At 41.1% G+C, this 13,341-nt stretch overlaps 1 protein-coding gene across 4 annotated transcripts in view; it reads left to right on the top strand.

Annotated features, from left to right (window-relative positions):
- The window catches only part of CDC14A (cell division cycle 14A), a 60,052-nt gene that overhangs the window by 37,492 nt on the left and 9,219 nt on the right, over window positions 1-13,341 (top strand). For 3 of the 4 annotated variants that reach the window (XM_080622782.1, XM_080622780.1, XM_080622783.1), the window contains 6 exons: window positions 2,517-2,604; window positions 3,144-3,374; window positions 4,761-4,899; window positions 8,306-8,462; window positions 11,275-11,390; window positions 11,917-11,964. In XM_080622782.1, the coding sequence (XP_080478908.1) occupies window positions 2,517-2,604; window positions 3,144-3,374; window positions 4,761-4,899; window positions 8,306-8,462; window positions 11,275-11,390; window positions 11,917-11,964 (779 nt within the window). The remainder of the gene's footprint in view (window positions 1-2,516; window positions 2,605-3,143; window positions 3,375-4,760; window positions 4,900-8,305; window positions 8,463-11,274; window positions 11,391-11,916; window positions 11,965-13,341) is intronic. The other variant, XM_080622781.1, reaches the window with a different exon arrangement.

Below are 13,341 nucleotides of genomic sequence, written 5' to 3'. Positions count from 1 at the left end.
CACACTTTTAACTGCTAATAGTAGACAGTTATCTCAAGCTCTGTTGCTGCAGAGAGCCTTTAAGATATGCCGTGCTGTGGCTGTGACCTGGGCTGTGTACAGAAGCAGTACATACAACTGGCCCAGAACACTTCCATGAGCTGACACTTCCCTTGGTTGTATTAGACCTTGTCTTTGGAACTCCCCTGAGTTCCTGAAGTTGCTCTGGTTAAGGAGAAAGATACATAAACTAGAGGTGTACTGAACATCTGCTTATTAACTCTTATTATTAACTCTTACTATTAACTCTTCTTAGAGCTCTATTACTTTACTGTAGCCAGTATTTTTCCCTCACAGCCCTTCTTGTTTCAGAAAATGTGGAAATAATGAGAATAAATTTGCTCAGTCTGAAAACATTTGAAAATTTATTCCCTTAAGCTGAATATTTCTGATATCACATAAGGACAACTGCTTTTCTTAAATGTCTGTAACAGTTGGTAAGCAACTGTTTTAAAAGCAACAAGCTATGGGTGACTCAGTACATATCTGAAATACATACGGCTATAGGGCATACCTCAAGAAAGAGGGTGAAGTCAGGAGAGGAATAAACTATGGAAACACTGAATTTGCAACACAAATCTCTACAGTAGATGCTGGCTGCAGCAGGCACGCTACAGCATGTAGCTAGTCACTAAACTTAAAAGCACTTGTAGAAGGAGTTCCGTACACTGCAATGTTCCAGAATGGTTAAATTGAGAAACTGGAATAGTCTTTGCTCAATTACCAGAATTCAATGACCAGTAACTAGAATGTAAAGTATGAAATTGCTGGGGGTTTGCTTCCTTTATGTACAAAAGGAAGAGGTTTGTCTAAACACAAATGATGGTTGGGAATACTTAGGATTAGACATTCATCTGCCTGAAAAAAGTATTAGAATAGTTGACTGATGTCTCATTATTTTGTTTGATGCTGAACATTACTTCAGTCTGTGAAAAGCACATGTGTGTGAATGGTGTTTAAGTAGCTGCCTGCTGTCTGAGGTCTTCTCTGGTTTAATGCCTCGTGGTCAGCTTTGTATGTTTAGATATGTCCTGTGCTACATTTCAGAACCTTTAAATGTTCCAGGTTTCTGCTGTGTTAGGTCTCCAAATGTGTAGTTCTGTGGAGAAAAGTTGCATAAGACTTAAAGGGGGCAGCTAAAGGAAATTCTATTTCACGTTTGTAGCTCTTACCCCTCACTCCATGATCAAGGCAGCTAATTCCCCTTTTGTTGGACTAGATGTAAAATACTCAAGTTCTCCTTTTTGTTAATCATAATGTTTGCATGTGGTGTTGAGTATATACAGACACATCTGTAGTTCAGATTGGTTAATATTTCCAATATTCACAGTAACCCATGTAGCTATAAAGAACTACTTATTTCACAAACAAAGGTGGTAATACAGGTACAAAAATACATCTGACTTACTGAGCAGGACTTCTTCCCTGAAGGGGTAGAGGTGCTCCAGTGGTGGCATTACAGTTTGTGACACAGCTCCGGGCAATTGTAGGGTCCTGACCTGCCTGGAAGCTGGGGTCACTGCTCCTTATGCAACCTTGTTCACTTCCAGATTTCCCTCTGTGAGGACATTTGGAGCAAGCCTAATGGGCTTAGCAAAGCAAACAGTGGGTGAATTGGTTACAGTAATGTCCATTATCAGGTCCTTTCACTCATTAGGATGTTTTGAGGAGCTGACAGCTAAAAACATAAGCTTAATAATGCAGCAGAACTGAGTGCCATGTCCTTAAAAGTCACACTGAGAATAACTGCATCGCTACATGAGGAATGAGCGCTTTCCAGTTATGATAAAAGAAGACAGTTTTGCACTTTAGTCAGACATTTCCAAAGAAGCTTCCAGTTTTCTGGCACTGCCAGGATTTGAAAAGCCTTTTTGAAGTTTTTATTTAAAAGTGGGCAAGAAATGCAAAAAGTCCCAGTTTGAAAATGGTCTCTCTTTAGTCTTTTTGTTTGATTTATACTTTGCTTCTGTGATTACTGGCTCATCAGCGCTTATGCCAAGATGTAGATTTTGGTTTCTACAGAGCAATTAGAATTGTTCCTAAGGACTAATTGGTTTTAATTTGTTTTTTGTGAATTGGGTTTTTTTAGCCAATGCCTTACCAGGGAAGGGAAGCATTTTTCCGTATTCTTTCATTAAAACATACCAGAATGTTGGTGTTTGTTTTATTAAGTAGGTATCTTCAACTGCTGAAACCTCTAAGACAGAAATATCTTAGAGAGAGGATCTTTCTGTTTTGCTTGGAAAACTTCTGCAAAACTGGTTTGTGTCTCATTTTATGATGAGATTTCTGCAAAGCAGCTTATGGTTGGTTAGTTTGTCCCGTATAGATAAGATGGATAATTCCATTTGAAGTGTTTTGATTTAAGGTAGCAACATAGCGAAAAGTAAAACAAACTCGAGGTTAACGCTTTAGAACCTTGCCTGCATGGATATTAAAACGCTTTTCTCTTTTTCTCCCGACATTTTTTTTTATAGCGAGTGGAAAATGGTGACTTCAACTGGATTGTTCCAGGAAAATTTTTGGCATTTAGCGGACCGCACCCAAAAAGCAAACTGGAAAATGGTATGGTGCATACTGTAATGATGTCCCCTTTCCAGCCTGTGGAACAGTCCCACCCAGTGAGCAGAAGATGAGAGGTTTATAGGTTAATTTTCATCTTCAGAAGTAATCATACAGTGAACATTTTATATGCAATGACAGAGCTTAATTCCAAAGGGTTTAGAATTCTTCTTGGCTGGAAGAATTCCAGTTCTTCCAACAGTCAGCGGCTTCCATTCAGTGATAAAGTGACTGAGAAATTCAGGTCCTTCCTTTTTTCCTGGAACCTGATACAATAAGTGTGCAGAATGAAAGGTGAGTTGCATAAAGCAAAAGAGACTGTAACACAGGAAAGGCTTTTAAAAGAAGCTTGCCTTTACTACTGAAGCTTCTTGGCATAATGGGAAGAACCGGTATGATTCTAATGGAATAAAAAAGAGAAACTTAATCAACAGAGGGAAAAGAGAGATTTGGTTCAGCTAAAAGGGAACTTGGTCATTTAAAAACTACAATCAGATTTTTGCTGAATTTCAACTTACTCCTTGCGCTCCTTCCTCTTACAGGTTATCCTCTTCATGCACCTGAAGCCTACTTTCCCTATTTCAAGAAACATAATGTCACATCAATCATAAGGCTCAACAAAAAAATTTATGAGGCCAAACGTTTCACTGATGCTGGGTTTGAGCATTATGACCTGTTCTTCATAGATGGAAGCACACCAAGCGACAGCATAGTTCAGAGGTTCCTCAATATCTGTGAGAATGCTGACGGGGCTATTGCTGTACATTGTAAAGGTGCGTGCGCTGTTACTTCTCAGATTGAAGTTCAAGATGAGTATTAATCCATAGAGTTTATTTAGAAATAAAGCATTTAAAAATAACACTTTCCAGTCATGAAAATAATATTGCTTATGATACTTGGCTAAATATATGATAAATGTTTGTTATTTTCATGTGCATAGTAAGTTCTTTCATCCTACGCTGCTACTTACAGTAACTGACAATCTGTTGTTCATTGTCTTGGTTTTTCTTAGTATCCCTAGAAGGCCTGAGTTTGACTTGATTTCTCTTTTGCATTATGCTTCCACAGCACTATGATAATTGGCCAGGAAATGCAAAAGACTGAAAGGTTTTCTTTGTGCTTTTGGACTGTTGTTCATTTTTCTGTGGAGCATGACTTTCCGCATTTCAAGTTAATGTGAGTCATTGTGATGCCAGCATTTCAAACCTGCCTATTTCAGCAGAACACCCGCAAAACATGCTTAATCGAGGATGATTAACAAAGGTTTTGAAGGGTTTGGCTTGATTTATGTTTGCAGTTGTGTAAGGACATTGTGGAGACGAATGTCATGCTGGTCTGAAACAAGAACAGTGCTATTCATCATTTTTCCATGAACAATAAGCATGCATATCTAAGATAAGTAAGTTTATTTGCTAACAAGTTGCTACTGTGGCTAGAAGCCTGCAATTCTGGCATTAATAAGCTGGACATCTGCTGAGTGAGAGTATAAACTAGGGATCAACAGGAGTAGATTGTTATTCTCCAGGCTTAGCTGCTGCAGGAATACAATATACCTTTCTAGTGACTTAGATACGCACTTGCTAAACTTCCTATTTCTAAAACCAGTAAAAACAAAAATCAAAGTACCTTTGAGAGGCCAACACACATATTTTACAAATCGAGCTTCAAATACATGCAAATAAATGTGCGCATCACAATAGAGAGCAGCATGTGTCTCCTCAGCCAGTGGCTTTTTCTTTTTGAATCGGTTCCGTTGTGAAACCAAGCTATAAAAGTATTCGCTGCTCCCTGTAGAAACAGCAAAAATTGTGACCAGTGTGTAATTTTATATATCAATGGCTTGGTAATTGCTTTTTTTTGTAATATCAGCCTTTAAAAAAACCCCAGACAACCAACTTGGAAGTAGAATTGTGCAAGTTCCAAGAGTGATCATCGCTCCATGCATTCTTGAACCCTATTAACTTCTTACAAGCATATGTTTGTTCTTGTATCTGCAGCATTGAAATCCAGTTATGTGATAGATACTAACAGAAGTTCTTTCTTCAAATATTAAGGTGCTGAATAACATTGTAAAGACATCTTCTCCTATCCTACTTTAACTGGATACTTAGGAAATGCTCAGAATTTGTATGTGAGTCTTGATACTTGTGTTTCTGTAGCTGGCCTGGGGAGAACAGGAACACTGATTGCCTGCTACATAATGAAACACTACAAGTTCACACATGCTGAAGCCATTGCTTGGATAAGAATATGTCGACCAGGCTCTATTATAGGACCCCAGCAACACTTCTTGGAAGAGTATGTATACCTTCTTTGCTACTAAGAATGAACTGCTTCTCTACATCCTTCTCCATCTTGCACTGTTTATAGGATCTACTTTCTGTCTACTGACATCGTGTGTTACTGCCTGTTGCAGTATATTTAAGGTTAGTCTACTTGGGATTGAACTCAAACTTGATAACAATCGTCTTCTCTGGGGTGCTGTGCCTTTTGTCACCTTAAGGGGCAGAAGGTCTCAAGGCTCTGCATGTTTGTGTTCATATATAGGCAATGATGACACTTAAAATTAATCTCACAATAGTATAATTGCTATGGTTTTTTTTCTTCCTTGTCACTAAAGATTAAGTATGTAGTGGACAGCTCCTGACCTCTGTCAGATTCCTAGCATAATGCATGAAGTGTTTCTGATTTGGAGCTAATGGTCATTAGCAAAATAAAGGCATGGTTTTAATACAGCTTTTCTCCAAATGGACTGTACACTTTGGGTTGAGAACATTTCATGTGCAGATAACTTGAACGGGTGATTCAAGGTTTGATCCTGACTGGAACTGAATGACAAAATTGCACTGGCTTCGGAGATGTAGGTATTAAGTTTAATTTCATGGTGGTTTCTACACTGCATTTACTATTACAATGCTTATGCTGGTATCTTTTATTTGAGACCATGATAATACTTAGTTGGAGGCATTTTCACTGTTAGGAGAAAGAACATTTGGAAAAGATCCACCACAAGTTAGTGCGGTGATTTAAGCCCAGCAGCAGCTCAGCACCACTCAGCTGCTCACCCACTGCTCCCCACTGGGCTGGGGAGGAGGGTCAGAGGAAAGATAAAGCCCTGTGGGTTGAGGTAAGAGCAACTCAGTAGTTGAAATAAAAAGAAAATGTAATAATACATTAATAATAATAATGATGATGATGAAAGGAAATAGAGAGGAAGGAATAACACTACCACCCCTCACCCACCTCTCTTCCCCGTTTACAGCCCTGCAAAAAAAAAAAGAACCAAAACTCAAGTGTTTCACTGTACAGTTGGAACAGTTGGAACAGTACAACACCCACTAACTGAATGCCCAGCCCACCCCTGAGTAGTGATCAGCCCCTTTCTGGCCAACTGCCCCCAGTTTCCGTCTTGGGCATGACGTGCTGTGGTATGGAATCCCCCTTTGGCTAGCTTGGGTCAGGTGTCCTGTCTCTGCTTCCTCCTGGCTTCCTGTGTCCCTCCTCATGGCAGAGCATGAGAGACTGAAAAGCCCTTGATTGGGATAAGCGCTACTGAGCAACAGCGGGAACATCAGTGTGTTACCAGGGTTATTCTCAGACTAATGCCAAAATGCAGTACATCAACAGCTGCTAAGGGGGAGAATTATCACATCTGAAACCAGGACAATGGGTCTCATTTTGGAAAAAAAAAAAAGCTCTGCTAAATACTGTGTAAATACAGTAAAACATACACTGCTTAGAATCAGAGAATCAGTTGGGTTGGAAAAGCCCTTTCAGCTCATCCAGTCCAACCCTTACCCCAGCACTGCCAAGGCCACCCCTAACCCACGGCACTGAGGCCTCGTCTCCACGGGGTGTGAACACTTGCAGGGCCGGTGCCTGCAGCCCTGCCCTGGGCAGCCTGTTCCAATGCCTGAGCACCCTCTGGGGCAGGAATTGTTCCTCAGCTCCATCTAAACCTGCCCTGGTGCAGCTTGAGGCCGGTTCCTCTTGTCCCATCCCTTGTTCCTTGGGAGCAGAGCCCAGCCCCTCCTGGCTCCATCCTCCTCTCAGGCAGTTGCAGGGAGCATCTTAAAATCCAACAGATACCAGAGAGAAAGAAGAAGCATTACTGTAATTCATAACAGAAACTGAGCATGAATGAGGATTCCTATTTCTCTTCCAGTTCAACTGAATGGGCACTCCCTTATTTGACATCTGGCCCACCATTAGTCAAAATACTTTGAATCACAAACTTTCACAAACCACAAGTGCTCACTGAGGGCACGTTTAACTTCTCCACACTGTGCTGATGCTTAGATGATGCACTCTTACAAATAACTTCCACAGTAGAGCAAAATTGAGAGAGATAGGATGTAGCGTGGTTAGTAAGTGAAGTTTACTTGGAAGATATGAAGAGCAGGGCCCATGTCTTTTCTGCAGTGGTATATAAATGCTTGGTTTGATTTTTATAGATAGGCAAAGTTCCATCAGATTTTTTTTCACTCATACTGTAGTATTGTTCATCAAGAGTTTTCTGTTGGCCTCATGCTCATAGATACCTGTTGTGACAATCAGGCAAAACCCAGGGAATGTCACCAGTAGTGTCAAAATGGGATTGAGAAAGAGGGAGCCAACACCAGTTACATCATTCTCATAGAAAATCTCCTGCCCTCAGCTCTGCAAAGTTGCATCTGACAAAAAGTGGAAATCTTGCAGACCAAAGATCTTTAAATTCAAGCATGTTTTCTAGGCTCCTTCTAGTAGGTGGAATAAGAGGTGCTCCCTCTTCCCTTGTCCCATCCTTCTCCCTTCTCTTGCTGTTTTCTTGGCATGCAGTGAAGTTTTCCTCGAAGTGCTTACCTCTCCCTGTATTATGGAGCAGGTTCAGGCAGTTGGCTCAGACAGCTTGGCTCTTGAGCTTTGCCATAATACTTTCAAACACAGAAAAGTTTCCAGTGCGGGTATATTCTGACTGAATTCCTTATTCTTTTTGTCTCTGTTCAGTATAAGACTTTAATTTGGTTACAGTAATGTGTAGGGGAGTCTCAGTTTTTGGATGGAACGGTCATGAGTGGTACCTACCCAGCAACTTCCTTATTCAGGAATAACACAGTCGCATCAACAAAAGCCTGCCTGGCCCATGCACATCGTAGCATTATGTCTGAAAGACATGAGCTTTCATTTTCTGCAAACTGATACCAGAGTCCCATTCAACTTTGAATGGCTGGAACCACTTCCACTGTACAGGTCAGCTGTGATTTTACTGCACAGTGTCTTTATATACGCACAGCTCACGCTAATAACAAGTTGGAAAGTGCTGTGTCATCATTCATTCTCCGCATTACATAAAAGCGTTATTTTAAATGAATCTTTAAGTTGTGTTTTAAAAGCCATTAAAATACCACTGCTAATTCCTCTTTAGTTCATCTCTTTAGCCAGTCGGGGTTTGTAAGTTCAAGTTTCATTACCTGTAATATTTCTGTGATGGCTACAGGCTTGTTTAGTGACCTTGGGGGGTTTTGTTGTTATTTTTAACCACTGAAAATGTTCTGGGTTTGTTGGGGTTTCTTTTTTGTGATAGATTTAAATTTTTCTTCTTTCCAGATAAAGATGTACAGAATCCATGGGGTTTTTAGCAATCCGCACGAGTAGCATGCTTTCCTGTTGGGTTTATGTGTCTGCACCTTTGCTGATATGAATTGATTTGTTTTGTATCCCAAAGGAAGCAAGCAATGTTATGGCTGGAGGGAGATCTCATCCAATCGAAGCAGAAACAGCGAGTCCTTGATGGAAACATTAACAGTGTTCTTTGTGGCTTGAAGGACATTTCAATCAGTGACAGCTTGAATAAAGTACAAAACTTGGATCAATACAGGCAGGTAGGAGTTTGTAGGGAAGATTTCAAATAAGCAGAGATGGAGTTGATCTGTTAATAACTACCTATAGATAATGTTTAATTTTTTTAGGCTTGTTTTAGTACTCAATTGCTTTTTCACAGCTTTCGCAACTTTCTGGTTTCACAAGTTCTGGTTTAAACTGATGCAGGTATTCAAACTTCAAAAACTTGCATTATTTCAGGTCATTCTTTTAGTTTCAGTTGTTGATTGGATAAAAACAAATCAGTTCTCTTCCTGCGAATGGATTTATTCCAGATTTCTAGCTAATTATGCATGAGTGTATAGATGGCCATCCCTTTATTACAGTGTTATGGATTACTGATGGGATATATACATTTAGGGTGAAGACCTTACAGTTATTTCTTGGAAGCACAGGCATGAAATGTGAATGAATGTGATCATACTTGTGCATTCTGGGTGAGTTTCCTACAGTATCTGTAAGAAGCAGTTTAGAGGAACTATGCATTTGGTTAACGGTGTCTTAGCTCTGTGATAACTGAAGAGCTTTCACATTGCTGATGGAGTCCTGAACTTGATGTAAAAAACCAGGGATGTCATGGGCATCTGTCACATGCTCTATCATCATCTGTAAAGGTACTATGGAATATAAAACGTTTGTGGCTTGAGATACGTAAAGTTAAATACCTAGATTTCTAACTGGAAAATATAACACTGTGTAGGGATGATCTTGTACACCAAATGAAAACAGTTGGCACACAGCTCTATGGGTAGAAGTAATGTTTTCAAATCTGAGCTACTACTGCAACTTTACTGCTTCCAGTATTCAAGGCAACTTACTTGCAGGTAACTCAACTACCTATACACTTTGTAGCAGCTTATGTTCAGGTTCACAATATAAATTCACAGTACCACTTTCTTCTACTGTAAACCTCTCTGTACTATGTGTACTTAATTTTTTTACAGATGTCATGTTAAAGTTAATATTCAGATTTCAAAACATTTAACTTACATCTTTATCTCTTTGGATATTTGATTACATTTCAAAACCTCATTATACTGGGCTCTCTAGAAGCTCAAACCGAAGTGATGTTCCCAGTCCCCCAAATGCGTAAGGGCTCAGAATCAGAGGACAGAACAGCTACACATAGTAACTGTTGGGCAGGGAAAGACAGTGAAACAAAATTTGCCAGCATTGAGATAACAGTGGCCTAGCAGATAATCCTCAGTAAAATCTAGCTGAAATGTTTATATTGTTCTGTAATTAATGCAACACTTGGACCTTTACGTGATTGGATTAACTCTTACTGTGTTACTACTTCTGTAAACCTTTTGTCTGGGTTAATGGCAGGAGCTGTTAAACATCGAATCCCAGACTGGTTTTGGTTAAGGGAGGAAGGGACCTTAAAGCTCATCCAGTTCCAACCCTTCCCACGGGCAGGGACACCTCACACTAGAGCAGGTTGCTCCAAGCCCCTGTGTCCAACCTGGCCTTGAACACTGCCAGGAATGGGGCAGCCACAGCTTCTCTGGGCACCCTGTGCCAGCGCCTCAGCACCCTCACAGGGAAGAGCTTCTGCCCACTGTCTCATCTCAGTCTCCCCTCTGGCAGATTAAAGCCATTCCCCTTGTCCTAGCTCTATAGGCCTATGTAAAGTTGCAAGTGATGGGCATGAAAATAGAATGTATCTTTGCTCTTCTGGCTTGCAGCTACTCTCGCTAAGTCCATTCATCCAAATTAACATAGAAAGTAGCGTACCCACGATACAAAGACTCAGGGGAAGAGAAACAGAAGGAAACAGGAAAAGATACAGCTTAGACCAAAGGGTCTGCTGTCATTTGTACTGTCAGCCTTATATCCAGGCTAGATTGGTTATTGCAACTTTTACAAAGCACTCACTATTCTGATTTCTACAGCGCAGCAAGGTCACTTAGGCACAATAGGAACTGCCGTAATGCAAACAAACACTTGTCTGAGGTCAAATGAAGCATAATGGCCATAAACTAACACAGGACAAGTTTCACCTCAACATGAGGATGATCCTTGCGTTGCGGGTGTCAGAGCCCTGGCACAGGCTGCCCAGGGGTGTTGTGGAGTCTCCCTCTCTGGAGACATCCCAAACCTGCCTGGACACGTTCCTGTGTGCCCCTTGGCAGGGGGTTAGACTGGATGATCTCCAGAGGCCCCTTCCAACACTAATGGTCCTGGGATTGTGTGATAACTGGTATGAGTTGTTTTCATTTGGCAATAAAAAATCACAGTTCCCTCCTTGCTTTGTGTGGCTTCATATTTCTCTGTTACTTAAGAAACTGTTCTCTGCTTAGACTTTTCTAAGACCCAAGTATTATTTTGAGTCAGAAAATATGAATAGGCATTTAAACAGTGTTGCCAGTTCACGGGATGTTTGGGACAGTGGCTTTTTAGCTCCTCTTGCAGGACACACGACGTTATCAGAATGTCTTCGTTCTCTTGTGCGTACCACAAAGTTGTGTGTTGCTGCTTCCCTTCCACCTTGAGGATAACTTTAAATGTAGTTCTGAAGGAAGGAGTTGAATTTTATGTCCTATGAAAACCCACTTCTTTGAAGTAAATAAATACTGGCACTAGGCTCGAGCATCCTGAACTCACTTTGTGGTCAGATTCTCCAAAAGCCTCTGTGAAGTGTGTTTGTGAGTGACAGAGTTTACTGAACTGTGCAAGGACGGAGCGGTGTCCCATCCATGCAGAGGCATTAGCCTTTTAGATCACAGTCTTTGCAAAGGAGATGTTCAGTACTTTGAAACTACTGCTAAGGATCTGATGGATTTCCTTGCTTGCTTGCTTCATGTTTCCCAGAATGAGTTTGAAGACAATGCACGTGCGGAAGCTCAGGATGGCATGACGCAGGGAGATAAGCTCAATGCCTTAAAAACGCGGAGACGGACATGTTCTAGTACAGCTGGAGCTCCGAGGTAAGTGTTAATGAATTCTGAGGGAAGCTGCGATTTGGAGTTGAGTCAGTGCTATCAGATCTTTATGGCGAGTACATGGCCTCGGTTGGTGCACCACCTTCTGTGGTGGAACTCTCTCGATATGTAACTATTAGTTGCGGGTCTGATGTTTTTCTGTCTCCCTGTTCAGGCTACCTACTTACAATATAGCAGTAAAAGGCAAAGTAAAAATACCTCAAAACCTTCAGATTTCTCTCTAGCACTTTAAAGCTTTTGTCTCAAGCAAAATATTCTTCAGTGAACTTTCTCTACCTTTCTATAATTTTCTGTACTCCCGATGTAAAGGTTAAACTTCTCAGAACCAGTACAAATGTGAAGTTTGAAAATAAACCTGAAATACTTCTCTGTTGTTTAACTGTAAATGAAAATAATGACCGTCAATAATTCCTAACTCTTGTTAGTCTAGTACTTTAAAGCCAGGATGAGACATGGGGAGCATGCTTTGCTCTTTATGGTTTGATAAAGACTGCTGCTTTTGTTCCTTTAGGCTGCAAGACACAAAACTGCACACCAGGTCACGATCACAACCTTTCAGGTATTAACATTATAGTTCTCAATGGATACCACTCAGGGCTTCTATTTTCAGTGTTTTGAATTATCACTCCAGTTTATCAGCAATTTCAGACTTCTGTTAACAGACTTTAACACCTGCAGATGCTGGTGGGAATATAAGGGACAGGGAGGTACAGCTCTGCTTTGGGGATACCCTGAATTCTTCTTAATAAATAATTAGCACATACAGGTAATTTCCTCAGTCACGTTTGTTAGTATCGATGGTGTTGTGCAGTGAAGGATGAGTAACGGCGGTGATTTAACCCCAGGCGGCAACTAAGTACGGTATAGCCTCCCGTTTACCTCCCCTCAGCGGGATGGAAGGATGAAAGTGAGGAAACAACTCATGGGTTGAGACAAAGGCAGTTGAACAGGGAAAGCCAAAGCCCCACACGCAGGCAAAGCAGAACAAGGGATTCATTCACCACTTCCCATGGTCAGGCTTCAGCCATGTCCAGGACAGCAGGGCTCCATCAGGCGTAACCGTTACTTGGGAGGACAAATGCTGTAATTCCTCCTTCTTTCCCCAGCTTTATGTGCCGAGCCTGACTCCATACGGTCTGGAGTATCCCTTTGGTCCCTTGGGGTGAGCGGTGTCCCCTCCCAGCTCCTTGTGCACCCCCAACCTGCTTGCTGGTGGGGTGAGAGGCAGAAACAGCCTTGAGCCTGTGTAAGCTCTGCTCAGGGGAAGCTAAAACGTCCCCATGTTATCAATGCAGTGTGCAGTACAAATCCAAACCACAGCCCCATGCTAGAGGCTATGAAGAAAATTAACTATCCTAGCTAAAACCAGCGCACCAGTTAACCCATAACCACTTTATCTCAAATGCCTAAACTGGCTACATGTTGTCTGCATATCACAATTTTCGTCAGTTTTGGTTTAGTAGCTGAAGTAGAGTTATTGCTTAGTGGATACAAGCAGTGCTGTTCTTTAGAAGATAAATACTGAATTTCTGTACCTTTCCTTACAGGGTCCTCACTGGATACTTTACTACAGGCTTTGCATAGAACTTTCTGTGGAGCCAATAAAGCCATTAGTTTCTTCTCATTTTCTAAATGTTCATTTATGACCTGTGCTAATCTCAGATCAGCACCAGCCGTGCTGCCCAAAAGGAAGTAAAATGTAGAGTGAAAATTGACTTAATTTTTAAGAGTTACAGGAATGGCAGAATTGAGTCTCTTTGTGTCCTTTACCCCACTGCATCCAAAATACAACATGTAAGATAAAAACTGTCTGTCATTAGAAAGCATTAATACTGAAAGGAACACATTCTCTTCAGTTTTGTGACAACCTGGATTTTGGAAACGGATTACTCCAAATGTCCAACCTTGGAGGCGTCTGTTTACCCTTCCTTGGTGT

Source organism: Psittacula echo (genome assembly GCF_963264785.1).
Source record: "Psittacula echo genome assembly, chromosome: 7".
NCBI classification, from domain to species: domain Eukaryota; kingdom Metazoa; phylum Chordata; class Aves; order Psittaciformes; family Psittacidae; genus Psittacula; species Psittacula echo.
This window is presented reverse-complemented; position numbering and strand designations above follow the sequence as displayed.